The 26,272-nt window shown below is 42.9% G+C and overlaps 1 protein-coding gene across 6 annotated transcripts in view; it reads right to left on the reverse strand.

The window, feature by feature from the left end:
• Positions 1–8,709: 8,709 nt before the first annotated feature.
• Positions 8,710–26,272, reverse strand: part of pcbp4 (poly(rC) binding protein 4) — a 90,287-nt gene continuing 72,724 nt past the window's right edge. For 3 of the 6 annotated variants that reach the window (XM_062986237.1, XM_062986236.1, XM_062986238.1), the window contains exons 12-15: positions 25,142–25,220; positions 20,606–20,661; positions 14,309–14,478; positions 8,710–11,559 (exon numbers count right to left, since the gene is read on the reverse strand). In XM_062986237.1, coding sequence (XP_062842307.1) covers positions 11,214–11,559; positions 14,309–14,478; positions 20,606–20,661; positions 25,142–25,220 — 651 coding nt within the window. In that variant the 3' untranslated portion in view covers positions 8,710–11,213. The other 3 variants (XM_062986239.1, XM_062986240.1, XM_062986241.1) reach the window with 3 other exon arrangements.

The raw sequence follows: 26,272 nt of genomic DNA on the forward strand, positions 1-26,272 counted from the left end.
CTTATAACCTAACAGGACTTAGATTTGAACCTGGATCTTAGCATAATGGACCACTGCACCACCCGGGCACCCTAATGGGTGGGTCGTGAGCCAAAAAAAGCAGGTCACAGAGAAAAATAATAATTAAATTAACAATATTTAACAGGCACAAATACAGAATAAACTTGTACACTTATACCCCCTTGTGGAGGGTTTACATTACATCTTGTAAACCACAGTAGGACCAGATTCGTATTATATATTAATTAAGTAAATGTGGCTTGCTTGAAAATAAGGTTGAAAAACTCAAGCCCTAATGCAGTGCCCTAAGAGACTGAAGTCAGCATGTAGTGGTAAAGTCTCGCTTAAGGTGGAGCTCAAGGCAGAAACCGAATCACAGGCTTTCTAAATACCCTTCTGGAGTAAAATATTTGTATCTATGTAATAAGTGAGGTTATCAGTGTAAGAAGCTCTTTAATCCTTGTGTAGTTGTTTGTTTGTTTATTAGGATTTTAACGTCATGTTGTACAGGTTGGTTACATTCATGACAGGAACGGTAGTTACTCATTACACAAGATTCATCAGTTCACAAGGTTATATCGAACACAGTCTTGGACAATTTAGTATCTCCAGTTTACCTCACTTGCACGTCTTTGGACTGTGGGAAGAAACCGGAGCTCTGGAGGAAACCCACACAGACACTGGGAGAACATGCAAACTCCACACAGAAAGGATCCGGACCGCCCCACCTGGGGATCGAACCCAGGACCTTCTTGCTGTGAGGCGACAGTGCTACCCACTTAGCCACGGTGCCGCCCCCTTGTGTAGTTGTAATATTCTGTTTGCTCCCGTTGTCCTGAGGGTTAAAATTGACCTGCCTTGACTAAACCCCTAAAATAATGCGGTTATATATTTTTAACCCCGAACCTATTTAGCAGAAAGAAACAACTTGTCCTTTATCACAAACTTTAGGAGAAGTCAAATTTCATGTTAATATAAGATTGAGGGGATTTTATCCGCTGATAATCACATTGGTGGGTCGTTTTTTAACCTAAAGGCAACACAAGGGTTAATCAGCCTCGATGATTAGCCGAATTGCTGTAGCACATTTACAGAAATTGTCCTGCACCCTTTGTTGCCGGACACAGAATGTAATTCGTGATGGGATGGCACCCGTGGGACATTTAGGAACACCAGTATGGTATTGATTTTTTTTAAGTCTGTAATCCATTTACTCTAACGCACCAAGGTTTTTACACTAATGGACAAAACTATCGGGACGTCCTGGGAATTCATTCTGATTTTTCAAATATACTAAGGAAATTCTATACAGTTTAATACAGTTTAGGGAAGGCCCTGTCCTGTTCCAGCACAAACATACCAAGCTCTATAAAGATGTGAAGAAAAGCTCAGTTTAAAGAGTCCTGACCTTAGCCCCACTTAACAGCTCTGGAATGAACTGGAACATCAATATCAGTGCCCAGCCTTTGACTAAACAGGCACAAGTTCCCACAGACATCCTTTAAAGTCTTGTGAGAACAGCGGCTGTTGTTATAGCTAAAATGATCACATAGAGGAGATGTTTTAAAAGGAAGGTCCAACAAGCTCATAGTCAGAAGTCAAAATACTTTTACAATGTGAGTAAAAAGTGCAAAATGGAGCAAATTTGTGGCTCTTTTTCGTAGCTAAATGTGCCAGTCTAAGACTGAAGCTCGGTAGATGATACCAGCAGAGACTCACTGTCTTTGTTCTGTCTGGCATGAAGGCAGCTGACACCTATAAAACACTCCCAGCTTTGTTACATGCCCACAGAATCGAGCTTTTTACTGCAGAGAGACGCAAACTCAGAGAAAAGCACCTCCAACAACAATAGGAGGTCTGTTCCATCAACCCCGGATTATGTGTGTATTTTTATACCATGAGCTCTACACACACACACACACACACACACACAGGCAGTGCGATCCTGTTTTGCTTTATTTTTAAACAGACCCTGTTGCTTATTACTAAAGATCTTCAGCGGTTTGTGCTTTTATTTTTCAGCCAATTTCTTACAAATAAGGATGAAAAACTCTCTTGAAACATGAAGCTGCGGCGTGGAGGAGGAGATGTGATGCTACCAGTAAAGAGCTATTTTAGTTACACAGAAATAAGTTCCACATTTACCTACATCTGTACCAAACAATGTACTGTACTAGGATCTGAGCTCAAGCTTCATGTCGACCTGATGAAACTTCTAAATGCGACTGAGGTTAAACAGAAGATGCTTTGTCAGCATAGCGGTAAAAATCCTAAAAGTTTCTGCCCCTCTTTCTGTCAGATCCTACCCCGAGGCTAGGAAGAGACCCGACTGGCAGATGGCACCGGGTGGCTCCCTCGGCTCTGAACGATCCCATCTAGTGATTGTCTTTGCTCTTTTGGGGGTTCTGTCCCCACGGGACGATGAAATGTTATAGCAGAGGACTCAGGGATTTTTAGTAGAGAAACCATATGCATGTTTCAGAGAGAAGTGGGGGGAGATGGTTATATCTACAGAGTGTTTCCTCTTACAAATTCTTCATACACATCAAAGTTATTACTGAAGTAATATATCCAAAAATAAATAATGTTAGTCCAAGCCTAATTTAATTCCCTTTATTTGTACTATTCCAGTTTGGATGTACTCAATCTCCCTGCGTACTTTGGCGACCTCTGCAGATTGCAGAACACCCACTCTTCCAACTCGCGTGAAAGCACCGTCTGCTTCTTTTTACGCCGACCAGCAGCAGATTCTTGTCCCAGACTTAACCGGACAGTAGGAGGCACTGTTGCAGCGGCAAGGAAGTAAAACCTGTCCAGCGTTAGCTATTCCTGCGTTAGCTAACAGCTAAAAACCCTGTCCGATCACAATTAATAGAGCTTCTTTCAGACAGCTGAGTCAACTGATGCTGTTTACTAGATTTTGTGCAAATAAGATGCAAAAATTTGTCAAAATCTTATTATGGATTCATTTGTTGTCTGTTTTACCACCGTTTAATTCTATTTAGGGTTGTGGTGGGCTCAAATCCCATTAGTCCAGGCTAAATAATTTGTTACTGTCTGTGAGTAGAGATTAAATATGAAAAAATCAAAAGAACAAAAACTAGGTTGATCAACTCTAAATAAAGATATATAAGCCTTTCCCCCATGTTATTGTATATGCGGATTTGCTTATATTATTTATCTTCTATATCTTCTTATATTATTTGATTTGCTTATTCCATAGAATAGAAGGTGCATCTTTAATCTATCCAAAATAAATCCAGTTTTTGGCATTTAGCAGATGCTTTTTATCCAAAGAGACTTACAACTGTGACCATCTACGTTGCAAGCAATTGAGGGTTAAAGGCCTCGCTCAAGTGCTTAACAGTGGCAACCTGACAAATGGGGGTTTGAACCAGCAACCTTCCGATTAATAGTCCTTTACGCATCCAGTGAAGACCCTACAAAACACTTCCAGACTGTGATTCCATCTCCACCAGACTTCACAGCTGGCACCATGTTAGACAACTGTAGTGTTACTCTGCCATTTGCCAAACCTGCGTCCATTTATAAGCCTGCCAGATGGTGACGACTCATTAATCATTCTAGAGAACTGGTTTCTGTCACTTTAATCAACACTGGACATAGTAACGGTGTTCGGCTGGTGTGTGACGGCTCAGACTTGGACTTGGAAACTCGATCCATGAAGCTTTGATGAATTTAGGAGTGTGAGTTACTTCAGAGAACAGATTTTTATGGGCTTCAGCTGAGCTTTTTTGGTCTATCACTTCACGGCTGAGCTGTTGTTGCTCGTAGATGTTTTTACATTAGAATTAAAAGCACTTGACATGGGCACAGAACTAGCAGGGCAGAAAATTGATGAAGGACTTGATGAAGATGCTGTCAAGATACTGCAAACTGAAAGTCAATGAGCTCTTCAGTGCGACTCTGTCTAGTGTTTGTCTACAGGAACTGCCAGGCTGCATGCAAATTAATGTAAAGTCAACAGATTCTACGGGTCTGTCCGAAAACCTAGTGAGCTGCCTCGCTGCCTACTACCTACCTGATCAGCTGCCTCAGTAGAGAGGATTCTAATAAGACCTCAAACTCATCAGGCAGATTATTTAGACGCACTACAGCGATAAGGACATTAAAAGCCAGCTAATGTCTCCCTCCGTGTACCGAAAAACGGTTAAACTGTCCCTGATGAGCCCGAATTTACAAATAAACGACACTTGTGCTCCTTTATTCAAATAAAAAATCAATAAGAATTTATTTACATTTGAAAAGAACTCCGCTGGTTGCTCCACATTCGTCTGCTATATTTGGCATTTTTTGTGAGAAAAGTCGTGCGGCACTGAATGCTGGGATTGCCTTCAGCTCTCTCTCGTTATTCAGTCAGATCATCACTCAGAATTAAGACGCCTCAGTAGGAGCATTTTAAGAATTCTAAGAATTTAGACATGCCCTCTTCTCGGGAGTGTATGATGATGTAAAATGCGTCTGTGTACAGAGATCGGACAGATTCTGTAATATTAAAAGATCACGATAGGTAGCATAAATACATCACGTCTCAGTTCCTGTAAAGCATCTGTTTTATTCGCACCCATCGTAGCCGTCGGAGTAGAAGCAGATTTGATAAATGAACGTAAATGGAACTCCTAACTCCTAACATAAGTGCTGCTGGAAGAGATGCTAAAACGCTAATGCACCGCTGTGACGGGCGTGTTTCTATATACTGGAAACCATTATACCCAGTGTGAGTGATGAGCCGCTGATCGATTAGCCATCGTCTGGACAGATATACGACCGGAGACTCGAGACGCTGGAGAATAAAAGCTCAGTATTTATAGATACCAGAGTAAAGAGTTTTCAGGAAATGAAATTCTTATTGTTATATTTTTAATGTACGGACGATGATGTTAGAAAGGCGGAGCAGCTGAAGGTCAGTCGATACTGACTGGACGGAGGAGGGCAGGAGAACGTGAAGGGTGTACAGATGAATCATGTAGGAATTTACTCATGCAAATGAAATAAAATAAATGACATTGATTAAATTGATTTAGGTTTCATATCTCTTAAAAACACACAAAAACATTTATTATATTACGTTTTTTAAGTGTTAGCACACACTACGATGATGTATTGTCCCAAAAAATAAAATATTACAGTGGCCCTAACCAATTGTTTCACCTCTTTAGTGTTCTGCAGTATAAAAACATTAAGGTCCTCAAAAAGGGGAACGTTCCTGAATCAGGGATTTAATTACTGCACTGAGCGGTGCGAGTGTGTGTTTATGATTTACGCTGGTGTGTTTTATCATTTTCAGGTCTATTCAGGAACGTAAGACTGTGAGAAGCTGTGAATTGATGCATGCATGATTTATTATTGGTGACTAAGCAGTAAATGAAAGCAAAGCATAAAAGAGAAGGAAAACAGGCCATAAATGTAAATCAACAGAATCAGTTACAGTCAGTTACGGTCATGTGGCATAAATATAATCAGTAAGAAACTACAGGAGAGCCGAGACGACTGGTGCGACCGAACTTCAGCAATACATGAGATCACCGCTACAGGCATTAGTGAGCAGCCTTTCTGTTTACGATCGTATTCAGCGTCTGTAACTCTCTCCCTCTGGTCCCGCTTGAGGCTCATCGTCAGTACTATCAACACGCCCGCATTAATTCAGAAACGTACCAACAAGCCGTCCATACTAAACACGCCGCCCCGCATTTGATCTGCTTTGTCTCACTGAGTGCGTTTCACTTTCTTTTAGAATTAAAAGCACAGAGATGAATATGAATACGAGGAGACAGTCGATCTCGACATCCGGTCCACGTGGAAAGAATGAAAATCTTCCTTATGTACAAAATCTGCTTTCAGAAAAGTTGGGACGTTTCATAAGATGCTATAAAAAGAAGAATACAGTGGTATTTTGAAACTCGACGACAATTGGTTTTGGAAGTGGCGTTGAGTTTAAAGGCATTTTATCCCATAAGGATGTTTGGGAAACCTGTTAATGTGTTCCATGGTCCTGTGGAACTGCTTATATTTTAGGCTCATGTAAAATAATGTGGTTGTTTTTGACACTTATACACTGAAAATAACACAAATATAATATAAAAGCACTGAAATAGCTTTACTTCTTTATTGTTTCCTTATGCTTCTTAATCGTGGAGAGGTTTGAGCTTGAAATACCGTATTCCTTTGCAAGTTCAGTACCGGCGCATTCACATGAGAAGCAGCAAAACTGATTTTAAGACGCTGTGCCGTTATTTCCTATGGAGTGTGACGGAGGTGCGTAAAGCTCAACGTGACTTATTGTATTAAAAGAACAAGCAAGGAATTTCATTAGTGAAGAACTTATGAGCAGTAATAATGTCTCCTTCTTTTAGTACATTAAACCACGATAAGCGTTTTAGACTCTGGGAGAAGCTGATTCTGATTCTCACAATTTCTCAGAAGCTCGAGCTGTAACAAGTTTAAAAGTGAAACAGGGAGGAAAATCCAGATAAACACAGATACATGTGGAGCTGTAACACTGGATCTGACACTTATTCAACACAAATGCAGATTCATCTCATATTCGCACTTGGTGACGTTTTACCACACTGCTAAAGCTGTTTAAGGTTTAAGGTAAACGTTGAGTTTAAGGGTACAAATTTCTCTACGAAGGGCGTAGATTTTGAGTTTAGGGGGCTTCGAGTTAGAAGGTACCACTGTATGATGTTTGGTATCAAATTAAAGCTAATTAATATTATTATCCTTTCTTGTGATGAACTGGTGACCTGGTGTCTGAGGTGTTTTCTTCCTTCGCCCAATAAATCAGACCTACCGTGACCCTGAATAGGTTAAAGCAGTGGTTAAACAGACAATAAATAAATGAATGATCATAAATGACTCCAGTGCGTCTTTATGAACTCGAGACTGGTGGATATATTTTTCCCAGTAAGTTGAGAGTCTTGAGCTCATGTTGTGGCAGCACTTGTGTTAAGCTGAGGCTCTCGCCAGCAGTGTGGCCGTCAGCGTGTAATTAGCAGCTTCCATTTCGGGCCTGCTTTGTCTCCGGCTTGTGTTTAACGGCTGGTAAATTGTAATTATTATTTCAAGTGAGGTGGCGCAAGGCACGACTGCTCGGTGACTCGCTGAGGCGTCGTTTGGGGACTCTCTAATTCGAGACGGAGGTTGTCGGTTGGACGGGTGGTACGGAGGTGCAGAACAAAGTGATGTTCTGGTGCACCATGCCTGGCGTGATTGCATGTGTAGGCAACTCCGGTGTCTTTATGTGACATTAGTACTGTTAAAGGGTTATCATTACACCCCTACCCCCCCACAGCACACGCCCAGGATTACCCCTTCACGCCGCCTGCAAGTATTTGTTTGCGTTTGAGCAGCTGTTGGAGTGTGAGCTTATTCATAGCAGGCTTTCATCTGGCTCGCTGCGCTCTTCCTTTCATTTCGTGTGTCGACAGGAGCCGGACGGTTGGGAGGAGGGGCGCTGGGGGGGGACGAACCGGTTCATTTGGCATTACGGATGAATAAGTTTGTCATACCAATATTTACATACGTCCCTATTGTTAGAGAAACGTTCTGTTCCTATTCAAGCAGAGTCAAATCGAGTCACATGCTTTTACTTTACATGATAAGAGACCTGAAAACGACTCAAACTGTAGGATTTTATTACAATCATTTACATTTATACACAATACTTTCAACTGTATAGTGTATAGATAAAATAGATAGATATATAGATAGACAGGGAGATAGACAGACACACAGATAGAGAAACAGACAGACACAGATAGATAGATAGATAGATAGATAGATAGACAGACAGACATATAGATAGACAGATACATAGATAGATAGGTAGACAGACAGACAGACAGATAAATAGATAGACAGATAAATAGATAGATAGACAGATAGATAGAGAAACAGACAGGTAGATAGATAGATAGATAGATAGACAGACATAGATAGACAGACAGACATAGATAGACAGACAGACACAGATAGATAGATAGACAGATAGATAGAGAAACAGACAGGTAGATAGATAGATAGACAGACATATAGATAGACAGACAGATAGATAGATAGATAGATAGATAGATAGATAGATAGATAGATAGATAGATAGATAGATAGATCCATAGATAGATTAGAGATATGGATAGATGGACAGATAAATTACATAATATACAGTAATCCCTCGCTATATCGCGCTTCGACTTTCACGGCTTCACTCTATCGCGGATTTTATATGCAAGCGTATCTAAATATAAATCGCGGATTTTTCGCTGGTTCACGGATTTCTGCGGACATGGAGTCTTTTTATTTCTGATACATGCTTCCTCAGTTGCCCTGTTGATTTAATACACGGGACGCTATTGGCGGATGACTGAGAAGCTACCCAATCAGAGCACGCGGTTAAGTATCCTGGGTGCTGATTGGCTCAGCGAAGGAGGAGAATCTACGCTTTATGCTGTATAACTGTGCGGGAAATGTTTATAAGAGTGTGGGAGGGTTTATAAGGGCTTAAAATATATTAAAAATAACCATATAAACACATCGTTTTTACTTCGCGGATTTTCACCTTTCGCGGGGGGTTCTGGAACGCATCCCCCGCGATCGAGGAGGGATTACTGTATATATAATGAAATCTTCACTTATCTTGACTTGCATTGACTTGTAAATTTTATAAATGATAAAACACAGACACAGACGTGAGTTAATACAGTATTTTATTCGTTCATATGGCATTAATGAATGGAGCAAAAAATCAAGTCACACAAGTGAGCCGGGCGACAGGAAGTGAGACCCGGGTGCAATTCGAGACGTTTTCAGAGCGAGTAGTAAAGCAGTCGAACGTTTCACACTCGTCTATCGTTCGGCCGTGGCGGAATCATCGCGATCTAGCTCAGCGTGGCACGTCAGAGCGCTGCGCTGCCCACACGTCCCTGTTCACGTTTCTACAGCGTAATGTGGCGGTTACTACATCTTATAACATCTGGAATGAGTGAATGAATACAATAGGACAAATATAGAGATTATATAGATCACACGATTCATGATCAGAGCATCCCGGCCCCTCGCTGCGCCCGCCCCGCCGTTCGTTCTGACCAGCCCGTGAGCAGCGGCTGGCGACGAGGCGCGGCACAGGAAACCTCGCCGAACCAGGGATGTTTTGCATAGACGCCAAGTTGAATTCATGCAAATGACTATGTGAGATGTGTTAGAAGGTAAACAAAGAAAGGAAAAAAAAACACAAGGTCAACGTTAACCACAGCGAAACATGAACTGGTGAGTCGGCATGACCATGTTTAGTCCATAAGATCTGGCTTTACAAAAATAAGTGAGTTATATTCATATACATATATATTCAAATAAAAATGAAACAGAACGTAGTCGCGTGATCAGATTCGCTACAGTTGATGCGCATCATGGCTGAGTTTAGTCTATAATAATGATAATGTGTACATGAGTAGGATTTAACCCTATAGTCCAGTATTGCTTTTGTTAAACGGTCAGTATGTGTGCAGCTTTAGCTCAGCTCACCATGCATAGCAGCACTAATACACCAGCAGAGGAAAATCTGGCTCTTTATACACCCACCCTACTCAGCCTCAGTTCGCCAACGTTAAAAACGGAATTATTTTATCATTATTTACTTGTTTTGGTAGCTATGTGTAATTTATGCTACCATGCTACCATGGTTTTACTAGGGATACTCCACACAGTCAGGTAGAGCAGAAACCTTCCACAGATCATTGTTTATGCATCCCAGGAAGCTGGAGAGGGGGAGGGTGTAGGGGGTGGATTGCAGTGTGGGGCAGAGCACCCATCTCTGCCAGGGCTGCGTCGGAGGACGAGGAAGCTGGGTGAAGCTCATGTTCAGGTCTACGGGGCTCGGCCTATATTTCTGCAGAAATACAAATCGAGTAATTGAACATGACTAAATGGGGAGGGGCGGCACGGTGGGTAGCACTGTCGCCTCACAGCAAGAAGGTCCTGGGTTCGATCCCCAGGTGGGGCAGTCCGGGTCCTTTCTGTGTGGAGTTTGCATGTTCTCCCCGTGTCTGCGTGGGTTTCCTCCGGGAGCTCCGGTTTCCTCCCACAGTCCAAAAACATGCAGCCAGGTTAATTGGAGACAATGAATTGCCCTATAAGTGAATGGGTGTGTGTGTATGTGTGTCTGCCCTGAGATGGACTGGCGTCCCGTCCAGGGTGTTACTGTGTGCCTTGCGCCCATTGAAAAGCTGGGATAGGCTCCAGCACCCTCCCGCGACCCTGATTGGATAAGTGGATAAGAATGATGAATGAATAAATGGGGAGGAAAATTTAGCCTCTGTATTGCTGCAGACCTCCATTCCGGACCGAGAAGGTTCGTAAATAACACACGCCCCCTTTCACCTGCACGAGGCGGGTTCATACGGAGATCCGTATCGTGCACGGAGACCTATTACCATCGTATAACTGCGGTCGGCGAACCACAATTTACTTGCGCACCACAAAACCAGATAATTTGTGTACATGATTATATTCTTAGCCAGGCTGAATTCACGTTCCTTTCCTAATAAAGAGCCTCTGTAGGTGAAGAGCGGAGCAGGAAACTGTATGTAGGTAAAAGTGGCGTTATGTGCCGATATGAAAACCTAACGTTGACTGGAAAAGAAAAGGCGTGTGGTAATAAATAAAATAAATAACCTCAAATATGTGACGAAACACAAACAGAACCAAAAGCATTAAAACATTTAAACCTGTTAACCTTTTTTTCATTAAAATTTTTTTTTTCCATTTTTATACATCGTTTAAAGTCTTAAAAAATGATTATTTGTTTACAGAGGCAAACACAGATATTGTATAAAAGCTGATACAGAAGTGTTTAGCATCAGTCACCAGTGTTTCACTTTAGAAAGTCCTCACGGGAACACGTCATATTTATTAATAAATAAAAGTACACAAGAGATGAGTATTTTCGGGAGAAAATTTCAGGTTAGGAATAGGCTATGGCTTTAGAGGCTACATCAGCCGGAGAGAAAAAAACATAAATAGAACAATTTAAATAAGCTATCGTCCTCTTAGTGGATTCCAGGACAGGCTACGCATCAAGCTCTATTCAAATAAAATTACCGGACAAAAGAAGAGAAACAGTAAAGTCTGTTTTGTTTGAACTACACAGCTACCACAAGATAACGGAGGAGGAAGTCCTCGCCTGCAGGTCCCGGAGGTCAGTAGGGTGCGAACTTCTGGCGCTCAGGCTTCTTGATCCCATTGGCAGAGGAGATTTTGGCAGTGTAGGATGCCAGGGTGGCGTGGGCCGGGGCGGCGGCTGCTGCGGCGGCTGTCCCGGCGGGAGCCGAGAGCGCCAGGAAGGGCATCGACTTCATTCCCAGGATGCTGGAGAGGGGGAGGGCATAGGGGGTGCCCAGGATCGGAGCGTGGGGCAGAGCGCCCATCGCTGCCAGGGCTGCGGCGGAGGACGAGGCAGGGGTGGCGGGCTGGGTGAAGCTCATGTTCAGGTCTACGGGGCTCAACATGGAGGAGGACTGGGCGGTGGATTTGGCGGTCTCTAGACTGTACAAGGAAGGAGGGAAGGGGGGGGGCAGGGAGAGGTGTCGGGGTGGACAGGTGGAGGGGGTGGGGAGAGGGGGGAAGGGATTCGGATGGAGAAGGGTTAATAGGTTAAATAAAAGACATGTTAAAGAGAGAAAAGTCAAAGAAACAAAAAAGGAAACAAACAAAAAGAACAAATCATAAGAGAGGTGTGTTTTGCTGGAGGTTGCAACAGATTATTTGAGGGGGGACCTTGGCACTCATGGGGGAGGTGCTGTTTAATTCGGGGTGATGGCTCGGGTAAGGGCTTGGGGAAAGGAAACAAAATGGTTTTAAATGCATTAGGATTTTCTGATAAGAGCAAATGCATTCGGCAAAATGCTATCCAATGCAAATGCAGCCGATACGCGCTAGTACATGAATGCCTGCGTGATACTGGGTTAAGGGCACCCGGTGATACCATGACGTCTGTGGGTTATACGAAAGAAAACGGGGTGCGTTCAAGTTTCTAACGTAACTCTTTGTATTGAGGTACCTGCTGTGGGACGTATTTTGGCTCAGGAGTAACGACACTAGTGCCGGGAATTCAGCTAAACTAAGCTAATTTGCTTCCATTCGCACAAACACAAACGACGGTTCAGCCATTTGACTCAACATTTTAATTTCCCCCAAATAAAGTTCATTAGCCGAGACAAGTTGGGTTTCTAACGGTTGCTTCTTTAACTTTGCACTAGAACTATAAAAGCTAATGTAGCTAATGTAAAATAGCTAAAATGTAAATGTACTGTAACATCAAAAAGTTCTCTAATTTGGTCTCTAATTTTAAGGTTATAAGTGTCTCTCAACAGGTTTTATCAGTCAAAGTGACATGGTAATGCTAACAAGGCCAGTACTAGTTTAGCAGTTAAGGTGCTGCACTAGTAATCGGAAGGTCTCTGGTTTAAGCCTTCAGTTGCTTTGATTGAACATGGTCACAATGGATAAAAGCATCTGCTAAATGCGCTGAACGTAAATCTAAATTTTAATACTCGACCCACTCCCAGATTTGGACTGGTGGGCTTGGACAGGTCCAACACTGGCAGCTCGGCGGTGGTGCAGCTTGACCCAGCGACCTTTAGATCTTTAGTTCAGTACTTTAGCCACTAAGTTAGCTCTGTCCTGCTATTAAACAGCAGCTGCTATGATCACTGCATAACTAAACTGTAACTATAGGTTATGTATTGTCAGGGTTTCTGTATTTCTGTAACCTCAATGTTTAGTTTTATTTACAAAAGTTTGCCTGAGCTATACAGTTATACAGTTAGCACTTGTTGTTAGCTATATTAGCCTCATAGCTTCAGTACAGAACTACGAAAGCAAACTTTAGGTCCCGGATATATCCAAGCGGAATTTTTTTGAGCCAAATCCTAGAATAAAAAAGCAAAAAACAAACAAAAAACAAACAAACACATGTTTAAATTACGAACAAGTAAAATGAAACTTGGTGAAAGCAAAATTTTTCTTGCACAGCTGGCAGATACAAAACTACAAAACGTTACGACTGAAACCATAAGAGGTTTATTGAGAAGAAAAATATCGTTCATTTATTTCTTAATCAATCAGTTGAAAGGTTTTAGTTTTTTTTAAATAATGTGAGTTTTTTGTTCATGCGCGTCAGCGATTATAAGGAGTCCAGTTTTCTCTGGGTTCTCCCACCTATCAGAATGAAGCCGGTGGCCTGAACTGGCTGCTCTAAAGAATCCCCTGGTGTGAATGTGTAAGTGTACGCTGTATGGCCAAAAGTATTCGGACACCTGACCATGAGCTTGTTGGACATCTCATTTATTAAAATAGGGTGATCTTTGCAGTTGTAATCGAAAGGTTGCTGGTTTAAGCCCCACCACTGCCAGGTTGCCACTGTTGGGCCCTTGAGCAAGCCCTTAACCCTCAATAGCTTAGACAATATACTGTAGGTCGCCTTGGATAAAAGCGTCTGATAAATGCTGAACATGTCAAATCTTTTAAGATTCTCGGCTTGTGGGGACAAGACTTGTGAGAATTGGTGGCCATTCAGTCAAAATATCACAATATTTGTATGGCTAGTCAAGAAAGTCTCAGTTGATGTTCCAGTTCATTCCAGAGCTGTTGAATGGGAGTGAGGTCAGGACACTGTCCAGTTTCTTAAAACCGAGTCTTTATAGAGCTCGCTTTGTGAGACATGCTGGAACAAAAAAGGGCCTTCCCTAAACTGTTGCTGCAAAGATGACACCTATTGTAGCTGCTGTGTTGTGGCTGAAACACACAGATTCAAAAACTGCAAGGGGTGTCCCAATACTTTTGTCCATAGAGTGCATGGTTCCACATTTCTGACCAGGATTAATTACATGTATGTAATTGTTGTATTTAATTGTTATTTTTTATTTTATGGCCCTTCTGATGCTTGATTCTGTTGGAGTTCAGCACGACGCTGATCAGATTGTACTGCTGAGCTCTCCAGGGAGAGAAATTTCGTACACGGCAGCTCAGACTTTCTTCCTCGTCTCTAACAAGCTGCCTGTCTGAAATGCTTCCAATTAATTCCTCAGCTGGCCTTATTTGTGCCGTTTCTGCTCGTACGCTACTTCTGGCTGGATTCTGTGATTTGGTAAGCGTCCAAAGCAGCAGTTGCTGTGCGATTGTGATCTAGAATTGGCTCCTCTGATGCGGATCTTTATCTAAAGACTCACGACTATCAGGTAAAATGTGACGGGAGTCTCGGCTTTACCGCGCCGGCCGGGCGTGTGGTGCTTACCAGGACGTGATGAGGTACTGAGCGAGGTTGATGCTGATCGGGGAGCCGGTGATAGTGACGTGTCGGTCACTGGTGCTGTCCAGCTGGCTGCCGATCTTAATCTGAGCGCCGGATACCTGGCGGATCTCGTTGATTTTCGTACCTTGTCTGCCGATGATGGAACCGATTAGCTGCCGGGACAGAGAAGAAACGGTGACCATGAAAGGTGGTAATGGAGGTGCCAACATGTGACTGAAGTAAAGCATTTTTAATCTTTCAGGCAGCCTAAAGTCAAAAGATCTTTATTGTTTGATGGTCTTTAAAATGCACATTAGGCCTTGAAGCCAATACGTATGGAAGATTGGTGGCCTTACGCTTGAGTTAAACTGACCTTTACCAATCTGACATAGCATGTATTTATACTTCAGCCTGATCAGGGTAGTGGTACACCCCAAATAAGGTGCCAATATTCATAGGGCAACACTGTGGGGGTTGAATTTAGAGTCCTAAGGTTTACCTTCATGTATATAGGAACAACAGGAATTCCCACCAGTCAAGAGAACTTGCAGAACACCTCATGGTCAGTGAATGGAGGTTTTGACCTAACCCAAGGTCCATGAACCCATGCAGTACATTCAAGCACCTTCTCTACCCGCTGCGCCACCCTGCTGCCCTATTCAAGCAATACCAATGATTAAATAAGGTTAGTAAGCTAAAACTGCGGTAATGTAATCGGCGTAATCTCTGTCTAAGTAGTGCGTCTAAATAATCTGCCTTATGAGTTCGAGGTCTTATTAGAATCTTCTCTACTGAGGCAGCTGATCAGGTAGGTAATAGGCAGCGAGGCAGCTCACTAGGTTTTCAGACCAACCCTTTGTCACTGACGAACCAAAAATTGCAAATAAATTACACTTGTACACCTTTATAAAAATTGTAACTTTATTCAGTCAGAATATCGGTCAGAATAAGGCGTCTCGGTAGGCAGCATTTTAAGGCATCTAAGAATTTAGACATGCCCTCTTCTCAGGAGTGGGTAGGATGACGTAAAATGCATCTATGTAGAGAGATCACTAGGTTTTCAGACAGACCCTAAGCCTCAGGCCATGTAAACACACCGGCCATGATTAGAACCATTTCTGTGAGGATTGGTCTGCTGTTCTGATTGAACCTTTGGAAGTCTACAGCAATGACGGGCAATACCGTGTCCACTCTGGTTTTCTTGGAACCCCTGTAAAGACCAGTAAATCTGTAACGATTCCTAATCCCAGACAGCATCCACATCCAAAATCTTTCTAATCCATGTATAGTAGTCCATCAGGATGTGTGAGACGCCCGCACTGAACCCGAGTCTTCTGCTAAACGATTTATTGACCTCGAAACTCAACTTTGTGGGCGAGATCAGATTCACAGCAGACCTGCGGTTGATCAGACAGTCAGCTCTGGTTCTGCCTGACTGATGGATGCCTGGCGTCAGGCTAGAACAATGGAAAACTGACCCCCGTGCAGATGCGTTGGCATTCATCTGACAGACGGTTTCGCCCTGGCATTCCTCCCTCCCTCGCTCTGCGAGAGGCCGAGTCCCACAGAGCATTCTTTTCCTCAAAAGTCATATAGCTGCTGCAGCTCCTGATTCGTCACCCACTCTCCCTGGTGCCTGAAGCTATTAATGGCTTAGCTGATTATGTCAGAGTCTAAGTGCTTGGTGGAAGACCTCCAGCTCTTGCTGCCACCCCGGCATTACATCCCGCACAATCCATCCTCATCCGCTGGCGTTATACAGCGAAACTGTAAATTATTCATTCACTTACAGCACAAACACAACAGGGTTCGACAAATTCCTATTTTTTGTGTTTATTTATAGAAAGATGTTTGACGTCAAGCATTATCTGGTTCCTCTGTAGGAAATCAGCGAGGTAAAATCCTAATCCTCTCAGTCCTGAGCTAGAGGGTCTAAGCCCGAGAGCTCAAAAAAACCAGAAATAAGAAAGGATAGAGCTGAACCAGCTGATCCCCCATGCATCTCTGAATAGCCGTGCAGGTCAGACGTCAGACTAATGAGGTTTTTATAAACTGGCCCTAGGTTCGGGTTCACCAAGTTAGCCTGGCAAGATAAGCTATTTATATATTTTATTTCTTTAGCTAATCCCAAACATAATACATTACACAAACAGAACATCAGCCTAACATTCAAGCTTCCGTTTGTGCCACCTCACACTGGGTGAGGAAGGCTGCAGACATCCAGAACTGGATTCTCAATTAGTCCTTTTTAACCCAAATCTTAAACTGGTTCCGATCAGGCTTTATAGAACCTTGGTGCTATTCAGAGAACCTGCCCGCGTTTGCAGCAATTTTTATTAGAACCAAGGATGCGCCATCAGTAGAGGGCAGTTATGTAGCCTAGTGGTTAAGGTACTGAACCAGTAATCAAAAGGTTGCTGGTTCAAGCCTTGTAGCTGCCAGGTTGCCACCTTGGTTGCCACTGTTGGGCCCTTGAGCAAGGCCCTTAACTCTCAATTGCGTATCCAAAAAGCGAGCACAGATCAACTTTTGGTGATAGGAAGACGTTCTCTTTCATTGACAACTTGCCAAGTCAACAGACGTCATCTACTAATCTTTGGTTCTTTTTGGTGAAAACGCACCATTTACATTTTCGGCACTTAGCAAATGCTTTTATCCAAAGCGACTTACAGTTGTGACAGTATACAATCTAAGAAAGTGAGGGTTAAGGGCCTTGCTCAAGGGCCCAACAGTGGAAACCTGGAAGAGGTGGGGCTTGAACTGGCAACCTTCTGATTACTAGTCAAAACTGTTATTTAAAATAGAACCTGTTTCATGTTGGTAAAATAGGGCTAACAGAGTCACGCTGTGCCTTATTTGTATCTCCACTCACATGTTGGTGCATTAACCAGACAGCAGTCTCAATACGGAGTGACCCTAGTCGACCTTCCCTCCCTCAGACATGACCAATTGTGTACGTTGAGTAGCCGGCCAGGACGGTAACACTGCTAAGATTCAGACTATTAAATAAAATATTTTTGTTAATGTGCTGCCTGTCAAGCATGCAAACAAACTTGCCCAGTAAGACCAGCTACACCAAACAAACCTCCAGGTCCGAGTCTTGCTGGACTCACTAGATGCTAAACAGAAATACACACTAGACAGGGAGCCAGTTTATGGCAGGACGACACTCACTTGGGACATGGAAGGAAAATAAAGTACCAGGAGGAAACCCACATAAACACAGGAGAACATGCCAAACTTTTCAAAGACGGTAACCACAAGCTTAGATCCACCAATGAACTGCACATATTTATGTATAGATGAAGTGACGTGACTAGCTGATATTGTAATAATCCTAATTTTTGACTCCTTGTTACCAGTGTGTCTGTGGTACAGTGGTACCAAACAGCAGGTCTAATCCACATCTAATTGGCACATGTTCCTGTAGATGTAGTGAGGAGGGCTGCCGAGGAGAAGCGTCTCCCCCCGGAGAGGAAGATCTGATCGCCACCGATAAACAACTTCGTTCTGCTCCCGCGTCTGATCTCGACTCGCCGCGGAATCTCTCCGCCGCGAGGCCATTTCAATTATAAATGCCACCTTATCTCTCTGCTTATAGGCTTTTGTGGGAATATAAATGTGTGCGCTCTTAAATGAAGTCCTCTCAGGGAGAAATATTTTATTTGAAGACTGAGACGCGCGCTCGGAAGCCAGATTTAAAGTTGCATGATTGGAACCGCAGGAATTTTCACATATTTATGATTGTTTAAACTATTATTTATTGAACTAGATCGCCGGTCCACGTCAGGCCGTACTGTCAGAGAGAAGTAAATATAGCTCAGTTTTCTAAAATGATTGAGTTATGGCAGCTGCTTTTAACTACATTATTACTGTGACAGAATCAGCGTACCAGTTATTTTTTGGACGCTAATAAATAATTGGAATAAGTGATGAAACTAATGCTAAAATATTGTCACATGGCTTTAGCTGTCTCTAAAAGACTAAAAATTGCTATTTAGATACTGGTTAGATACTGACCACTGCAGACCGGGAACACCCCACAAGAGCTGCAATTTTGGAGATGGTCTAGCCATCACAATTTGGCCCTCGTCAAACTCGCTCAAATCCTCACGCTCGCCCATTTTTCCTGCTTCTAACATCAACTCTAAGGATTTTTTAAAATTTTACTGTATAATACTTCAGTTTGATTGGTTTTTCATCCAAAAATGGCTTTTTTATTCAATTACGTTCGAGTACCATCATATAACACTGAGCACAAGGAGGTAGGAGGAAAACACTGGACTGGCTGTATTGGAAATCTAATCGGCCATTAGAGTCGCTAACTAATGTTCAGGGTGTTTATGGGTGGTGGGAGGAAACGCAAGCAGACATGAAGACAATAAACAACAATAAAAAAACGTCTTATAGACATTAACCAGAGACCAAGTATCAAACCCTGGTCATTAGGAGCTACGCTGCTGTGTCCCTCTATACCAGCTGTACCACTGATCTGTTCGGTTAACTATAATAAAATACAGCTCCATTATTTGTTAACAAAGCATCAAGCATGCTAACACATTCCTTGTGAACACTGGTGCACTTGTTCACTTGTCTCAAAACCTTCTATTAGAAACCACAACTAATAAATCCCTCAGTATCAGATAGCAGAAGATCCTGCGTAGGCATGATGCTCTTAAAATAGTAAAGCACGCCGTCTAGCATCGTAGATCGTGAACCCGCGAGCACTGCCGGAGCCTCGGCCGGTCCAGAGCCAGCAGATTAATCCGGTGGCTCAGAAAGGGATCAGGATGAAGGGAGCGTCAGTATGAAACCCCGGCGTGAGGTCAGGACACACACGTTGATCTTCTCGGCGGTGAGACGAGTGCTCGGACTGAAGGAACCGGGGTTGGTTTTTTATTCACCTCTCTGTTTTTACAGCCGAGCGGTGCGGCATACGTCAGCTGCCACGATGGGACTAAACCAGAGCTGCTGATGCTCCTCTCAAAGAGCATAAAGCAGGAAAGCTAGGAGGACTGAACGTATCTCAAGAGCTTCCATGAGGCCAGGATACACAAGGAGATATGGAAGGCCTACGAGGCACATTCATGAGTTATGAACAGCCACAAACACCAAGCCCACAGACGTACGTCAACACGCCATTCGTTAATATTACACTCACCCCCCTAACCCACCCCTCCGACACCTCAAACAGACCCAATATTTCATTCTTCTACCTACAGGGTTTGTTATTGGTTATATTTGTCATATCCTTCTCATAATTCTTATCAGCCAGGTTCTGATATTCATAACGCATGACGGATCCTCGTATTTCCAGTCTAGCAAAATTACATCCAAACGTCTCCTGTCAACCAACACCGGAGCAGACGTTCTGCCAAAGCTGCCTTCGTTCAAACTAAGAATTCATCTACTGATACTTTAATACTTCCAATAAATTACAGCTGTGCATGAAAACTACACTAAATTAGCTAAAACCGTAACTCTATTAGGGCTCTGAGTGACGCAACTGTCTGAGCATCTACAGCCTGAGAGAACAATACGCCCCCCCTGTCTCAGTGGAAAGGCTGGCACGCTGGCATTCCCTTTTCACCATGTAGCCAGACCAGTGACGCTTAATAGATTATATATACAGTAGGATTACAATACGCTAAACACGCTTGGAGGAGAACAAAACAAATAGTCTCAAAAAACTTGTGAATAGCAATGTGAGGAAGATATTAAATGTTGTGCTGAGGGTAGTTACTTGAAGTACACCTCTTGAATGCCCCGAATACGGGCGGCATTTGGACCTGAACGACTTTGATAACGTCCAGGCGACTGTGTTAAAGTATTTCAGGAACAGTAAAGGGTGTTCACAGGGAAAGTTTATTTATGAGCCGTATTTAGGGGTCGCCACAGCGGATCTGATTGGCATACGAGGCCTGGCACAGTCTTTATGCGGATTCGGATTCCCTTCCTGGACCAACCCTTCTATTTTATATCCGTTCATTTTGGTCAGTTCATTTTGGGACACCCTGTAGTTTCCTAACCTGCCCCAAACCAATGCAGAGGGTTGAATGGGTACTCCAAATTCTCCTTAGACATGAGAGAGTCCACCAGACTATTGGTGACCCAGTTGTGAGTTGCAAAAACTAGTTTTCTCTTCATCTTTCCACATCTTTTTCCACTAGGAGGTGAAAAACAGCTAATAATAAACTGGCAGACAATTAATTTGGTCCAAAAAATTGAATTTGATCTGTTAAGATGCTTTTCTTACTGGATGAGGTAAATAATATAGAAATGTAAGGTTGTGAGACTCACGTCATTTGGAATGAGAAGCTCCTGTGATGCTGTCTGGTTGCTGGACTCCATGCCTGCTAACAGAAAAGAATATTAGAGAGTTAACGAAGCCCAGGAGGACCTCAGCAAAACAATCACAAGTGCATTATGCAGCTCTAAATGATCCTCCAGTTCCCTCACGATATTCGCTCATTACTCCGTCTCCATCCACAGCTTGAGATTGGGAGCTGTAAAATGCCCTGGATGCCACATGATGGATGCCAGACCATCTCGTTTCCGTCTGACTGCTTGACAGAAGACTTTGCTGATACATTTGATGAGCTTTTGGTGAAGTATACTTGAGATTTTCTTTATTTATTTTTTGTTCTAAGCTTTTTTGGGGGGATAAACCCTCTTCGGTGACCCTGTGTAACATGATACGTTACGTTCTTAATGCGTCCAGCGTACAGTTCTGTAGAGACGAGCTGACCGTGGCATTTATGTCGCTGGCTTTCAGGAAATATAAATAAAAATCACTCAGCCTGATTGCAAAGGCAGCTTCTCCCATACGACTCGGAGTGTCTGATTTAATGGGTGTTTTTCAATTTTATTTGGTCGTACTCTTTCAGTCCTGTCCTTGAAAATGTGTGTAAAAAAGGAATATAGATTGTGAATCTCCTGAGCTATAACTAAACCCATCTAACTCTGGGGAAAAAACATGTACACCGATCAGCCATAACATTAAAACCACCTCCTTGTTTCTACACTCACTGTCCATTTTATCAGCTCCACTTACCATATAGAAGCACTTTGTAGTTCTACAATTACTGACTGTAGTGGGCCGGGTCCTTTCTGTGGAGTTTGCATGTTCTCCCCGTGTCTGCGTAGGTTTACTCCGGGTGCTCCGGTTTCCTCCCACAGTCCAAAGACATGCAAGTGAGGTGAATTGGAGATACTAAATTGTCCATGACCGTGTTTGATATAACCTTGTGAACTGATAAACCTTGTGTAATGAGTAACTACCGTTCCTGTCATGAATGTAACCAAAGTGTAAAACATGACGTTAAAGTCCTAATAAACAAACAAACAAACAAACTGACTGTAGTCCATCTGTTTCTCTGCATGCTTTGTTAGCCCCCTTTCATGCTGTTCTTCAATGGTCAGGACCCCCACAGGACCACCACAGAGCAGGTATTATTTAGGTGGTGGATCATTCTCAGCACTGCAGTGACACTGACATGGTGGTGGTGTGTTAGTGTGTGTTGTGCTGGTATGAATGGATCAGACACAGCAGCGCTGCTGGAGTTTTTAAACACCTCACTGTCACTGCTGGACTGAGAATAGTCCACCAACCAAAAACATCCAGCCAACAGCGCCCCGTGGGCAGCGTCCTGTGACCACTGATGAAGGTCTAGAAGATGACCGACTCAAACAGCAGCAATAGATGAGCGATCGTCCCTGACTTTACATCTACAAAGTGGACCAACTACGTAGAGGTGTCTAATAGAGTGGACAGTGAGTGGACACTGTATTTAAAAACTCCAGCAGCGCTGCTGTGTCTGATCCACTCATACCAGCACAACACACACTAACACACCACCACCATGTCAGTGTCACTGCAGTGCTGAGAATGATCCACCACCTAAATAATACCTGCTCTGTGGTGGTCCTGTGGTGGTCCTGACCAGTGAAGAACAGGGTGAAAGCAGGTTAAAAAGGTATGTAGAGAAACAGATGGACTACAGTCAGTAATTGTAGAACTACAAAGTGCTTAAGTGGAGCTGATAAAATGGACAGTGAGTGTAGAAACAAGGAGGTGGTTTTAATGTTATGGCTGATCAGTGTATGCCATCTGTATATACTTAATATCCCTGTGCACGCTGGCAACCTCTACCAGTTGCATGCCACCCACTTTTGGGAAGGCTTTGCACAAGGTTTTAGAGTCTGTAAGAATTTGTGATACATATAGCCACAGGGGGCTAGGAAATACTTCGGAAAACCATTGTCACTGAACACAATTTACCACTGCATCAAAATAATGTGACATTAAATAAAATGCAGACAGTCAGAGTGCTTGGCTGGCCTGTCTGGTGTCCAGATCGGTCTTATATTAAAATATATGATGCATCATACAGAGGCGAATCAGACCACACTGAATACTGACTGTTAAGCAGCTGAAGCTAAAAATTCCACTTGTTTAAGTGCAACAGTTAGTCCCATCAGTACCCGAACCATTAAAATGTGTAATTATTTGAAAAAGTGATGCAACACAGTGGTAATCACGTCTCTGTTCCACTTCTTGGAGAGTCCTGCAGGCATCATGTTCTAAATTCTTTTCTATTTACACAAAACAATGAAGTTGGTCTGTGGAATTATTGGAAATCTTATCTTTATACTATTGTCAGTTTAAAAAAAGATTTAAGAGAAGCAGGAATTCACAGATTCTTGTTTTTAATGCCTTGTACAAAATGTCCCAACTTTTTTTGGAAATAGTGTTTGTAATTTTAATGAAATGGTAAATTGGGACTGAATTCATCTTATTTCTTTATGTAAATTCACTCACTCATTTTATTAACCGCTTAGGGTTATGCAATTAGAGGTGCTGGAGCTTTTCAATGGGTGCAAGGCACACAGTACACACACACACACACACACACATTCACCTATAGGGCACTTCAGTGTCTCCAATTAACCTGACTGCATGTTTTTGGACTGTGGGAGGAAACCGGAGCTCCCGGAGGAAACCCACGCAGCCACGGGGAGAACATGCAAACTCCACACAGAAGGGACCCGGACCGCCCCACCTGGGGATCGAACCCAGGACCTTCTTGCTGTGAGGCGACAGTGCTACCCACCGAGCCACCGTGCTGCCCCTTTATCAGGTATGTGAGGTATTTCATTAATGCCCTTCTCAGATCTCATATCATTTTAGTAATACAAGTAAGGGGTTTACCTACCTACCAACCAACTGACCAACCAACAAACAAACCAAGACATCACGGCACCAGAGCACCACAAGGAAATCTACTCCTGATTAATGTGCCCTTTGCCAATTTAAAATTCCTCTTTAGCCTCTGCTGTTGCCACGCCCCAATCTGTGATGCATTAAAGACCCTGTTTACCCCTCAGTAGGCTCCAGTATGTACAAAATGCCGCTGCTGGGATTGTCACCGACTCTAGGATGACTGACCACATCACTCCCAACCTTCAGACTAGCTCTTCACTACCTGGTTGAGCTTCTTTATTAGTACCTTTAGATCCCAAACTTTCAGCCTTGTATTTGTTCCAAGGTTTAAACTTACCACCATGGCCGGTCGATGGCTTAGTGGAATACTCTTCCCAAATCTATTTTTGATGCCTCCTGTATTGATTCATTTAAATCTCAGTTAATGATGTACTTTATGGTTCCAATTGTACTTGAATGTTCTACCTGTAATACCCAGGATGCCATTTGTTGTACTTTTGGTTGTAAGGCATCTCTGAGCTTGAAAAAGAAGCTATATAAATAATAAATAATAAAGTGATGATAAATGATGATAATGATGATGCAGAGATCACATCACATCATAGTTTGTAGGAGATCACCTGGACCACGACAGGTTTTATTTTTAATATAAAGAAACGGTGAGGACGAACAGATTTGGGTTTAAAACACACTTAGATTGTTCTTTAATGCAGCCCTTGAACTCTTGACATGAGATCTTCCCACAATGCAAGCGCTTTCCTCTCAATGAAAATGGTTTACATGTCTAGATGTCTACATCCTGTCTGGGTGAATCCCCGTGCCTGCGAGCTTTAGCATCGGGAGCTTTATAATGGCCTGAAACTCTGGCTTGACTGATGAGCTTTTTACCTCCAGCGTAATCAAATTCCGCAGTCATCTCATCTCATGAGAGGGATCCGCTCTCCAGAACGGGGGGCTCGCGTGGAGGAAAATGCTCCGAGCCTCTCAACCCTTTTTCCTCTTTCAATCCAAAGTGCTTATTTACTGTAATGCTTAACGGGGGGTGAAAGGGGCCGAAAGGGACCGCGCAGGGAAAAAAAAAACATGCTTCTAAACAAATACACACGATCACCAGGCACTCTGAGAACTGGCCTGGAATTGAGGGGTGTAATATCGTCCTGTGGGTCTCTGGAGAATAAGATGATGCTTTTGGCTGGGCTGGAAATTGAAAACAGACTGTAAAAGTCTCTCTGGTGTTTAGTGTGAAATTCCAGCCAGTTTGAACAGCGCAGGAACTAAACTAATAATAATAATTATACAAACCTACAGTATATATAATATAAGAAAAGCTGAAACAGAATGTAAAATGCAAATAAAACCTAAAGTAGCGATTTACAAATTAACTCTGTATTAATTTTCTGTATAAATTTCATAATCTGCATATATAAATTGTGAAATTAAGCATTTTGAACAGTAAGCTATAAAACAATCACACCAAACATCTCGTCCTTTGTAAGAAATGATGGGTCAAGGCGAGAAGAAGGCATTTACTATGCAAATAACCAGCATTATAAAACCTCATTTCTAATGCTTGCTTCTCCTGTTCTTATAAAAGCCCCGCTGGGTAAACTCACCGGGTAGGATGGCTGTAGCTGCTGGCTGAGCAATCGCTGTGAGACCCTGTTGCATGGACAACTGGTGCAGCTTGGCCAACTGGAAGAAACACATGAAATTCAATCCATAATTGCATCCTTAATTTTGTTATACCTCAGTCAGCTCATTCTTCTCTGACCTCACTAATCAGTATGGTGTTTCAGACAGCAGAAGTGCACTGACATTTGCTGGATGTTTTTTGTTTTTGACTGCTCCTGTATGAACTCTATAGACTGTCGTCAACTATAGACAGACAAACTTTGACCAGCCTGTGTGGCACCAACACCTGGGATCAAATTTCTCCCCCGTTCTGATCTTTGATGTTGGCGTGTATTAAAGCTGGTGCCTTTTTTATGCATCGTGCATGTAAATTTGTTTGTTTGCTGGTTTAATGCCATGCCAACATATTGGTTACATTCCAGATCATTCCGTCTTTTCTTTTTTTTTTTTTTTTCTATTTTATTTACGCATTTTCTCCCATTTTTCTTCTAATTCAGCGTAGTCAATTTGTCTTCCGCTGCTGTGGAGGGTATATCCGCCGTCTCCACACCCCCTTCGACCCATGCGCAGTCCTTAGCAAACCCCTTCTTTTTGCCCATGCACTCTGCACAGGCACAATGTTTGAAGACCCCACCCACTTGGTCCGGTCATCCCGTCCCAGAAGTCATGGTGGCCAATTAATATCTGCTGCAGGGACTGCCAATTATACCCACTAGATGGCGCCCATCCGACCGGTGGCAATGCCGGGTTTCGACCCGAGGAGCTCAGAATCTCGGCGCTGGTGTGCTAGCGGAAATATCCCGCTGCGCCACCTGGGCACCGTCTTTTCTTGTTTTATATATAAAGGATCATAACGTATTAAAGTCTTTCTTGTTTTTGTTTTGTCTTGCTCATAGACCCAACAGTGGCAACCTGGCAGAGATGGGGCTTGAACCGGCAACCTTCTGATTACTAGTCCAGTAACTCAATGGGAAGTTCCTGATTATCCCAACTGACCTGCCATCTGTTTCTAATAGTTGTTTATTGTTGGTTTTGCATCTGAAGGTGGGAGTTTATGTCTTGTTGCTTTCTCTCTTATTTCCTTTCTGGCTACCTGGTCTGTTTTTTCATTT

Source organism: Trichomycterus rosablanca, chromosome 24 (genome assembly GCF_030014385.1).
Source record: "Trichomycterus rosablanca isolate fTriRos1 chromosome 24, fTriRos1.hap1, whole genome shotgun sequence".
Lineage (NCBI taxonomy): Eukaryota > Metazoa > Chordata > Actinopteri > Siluriformes > Trichomycteridae > Trichomycterus > Trichomycterus rosablanca.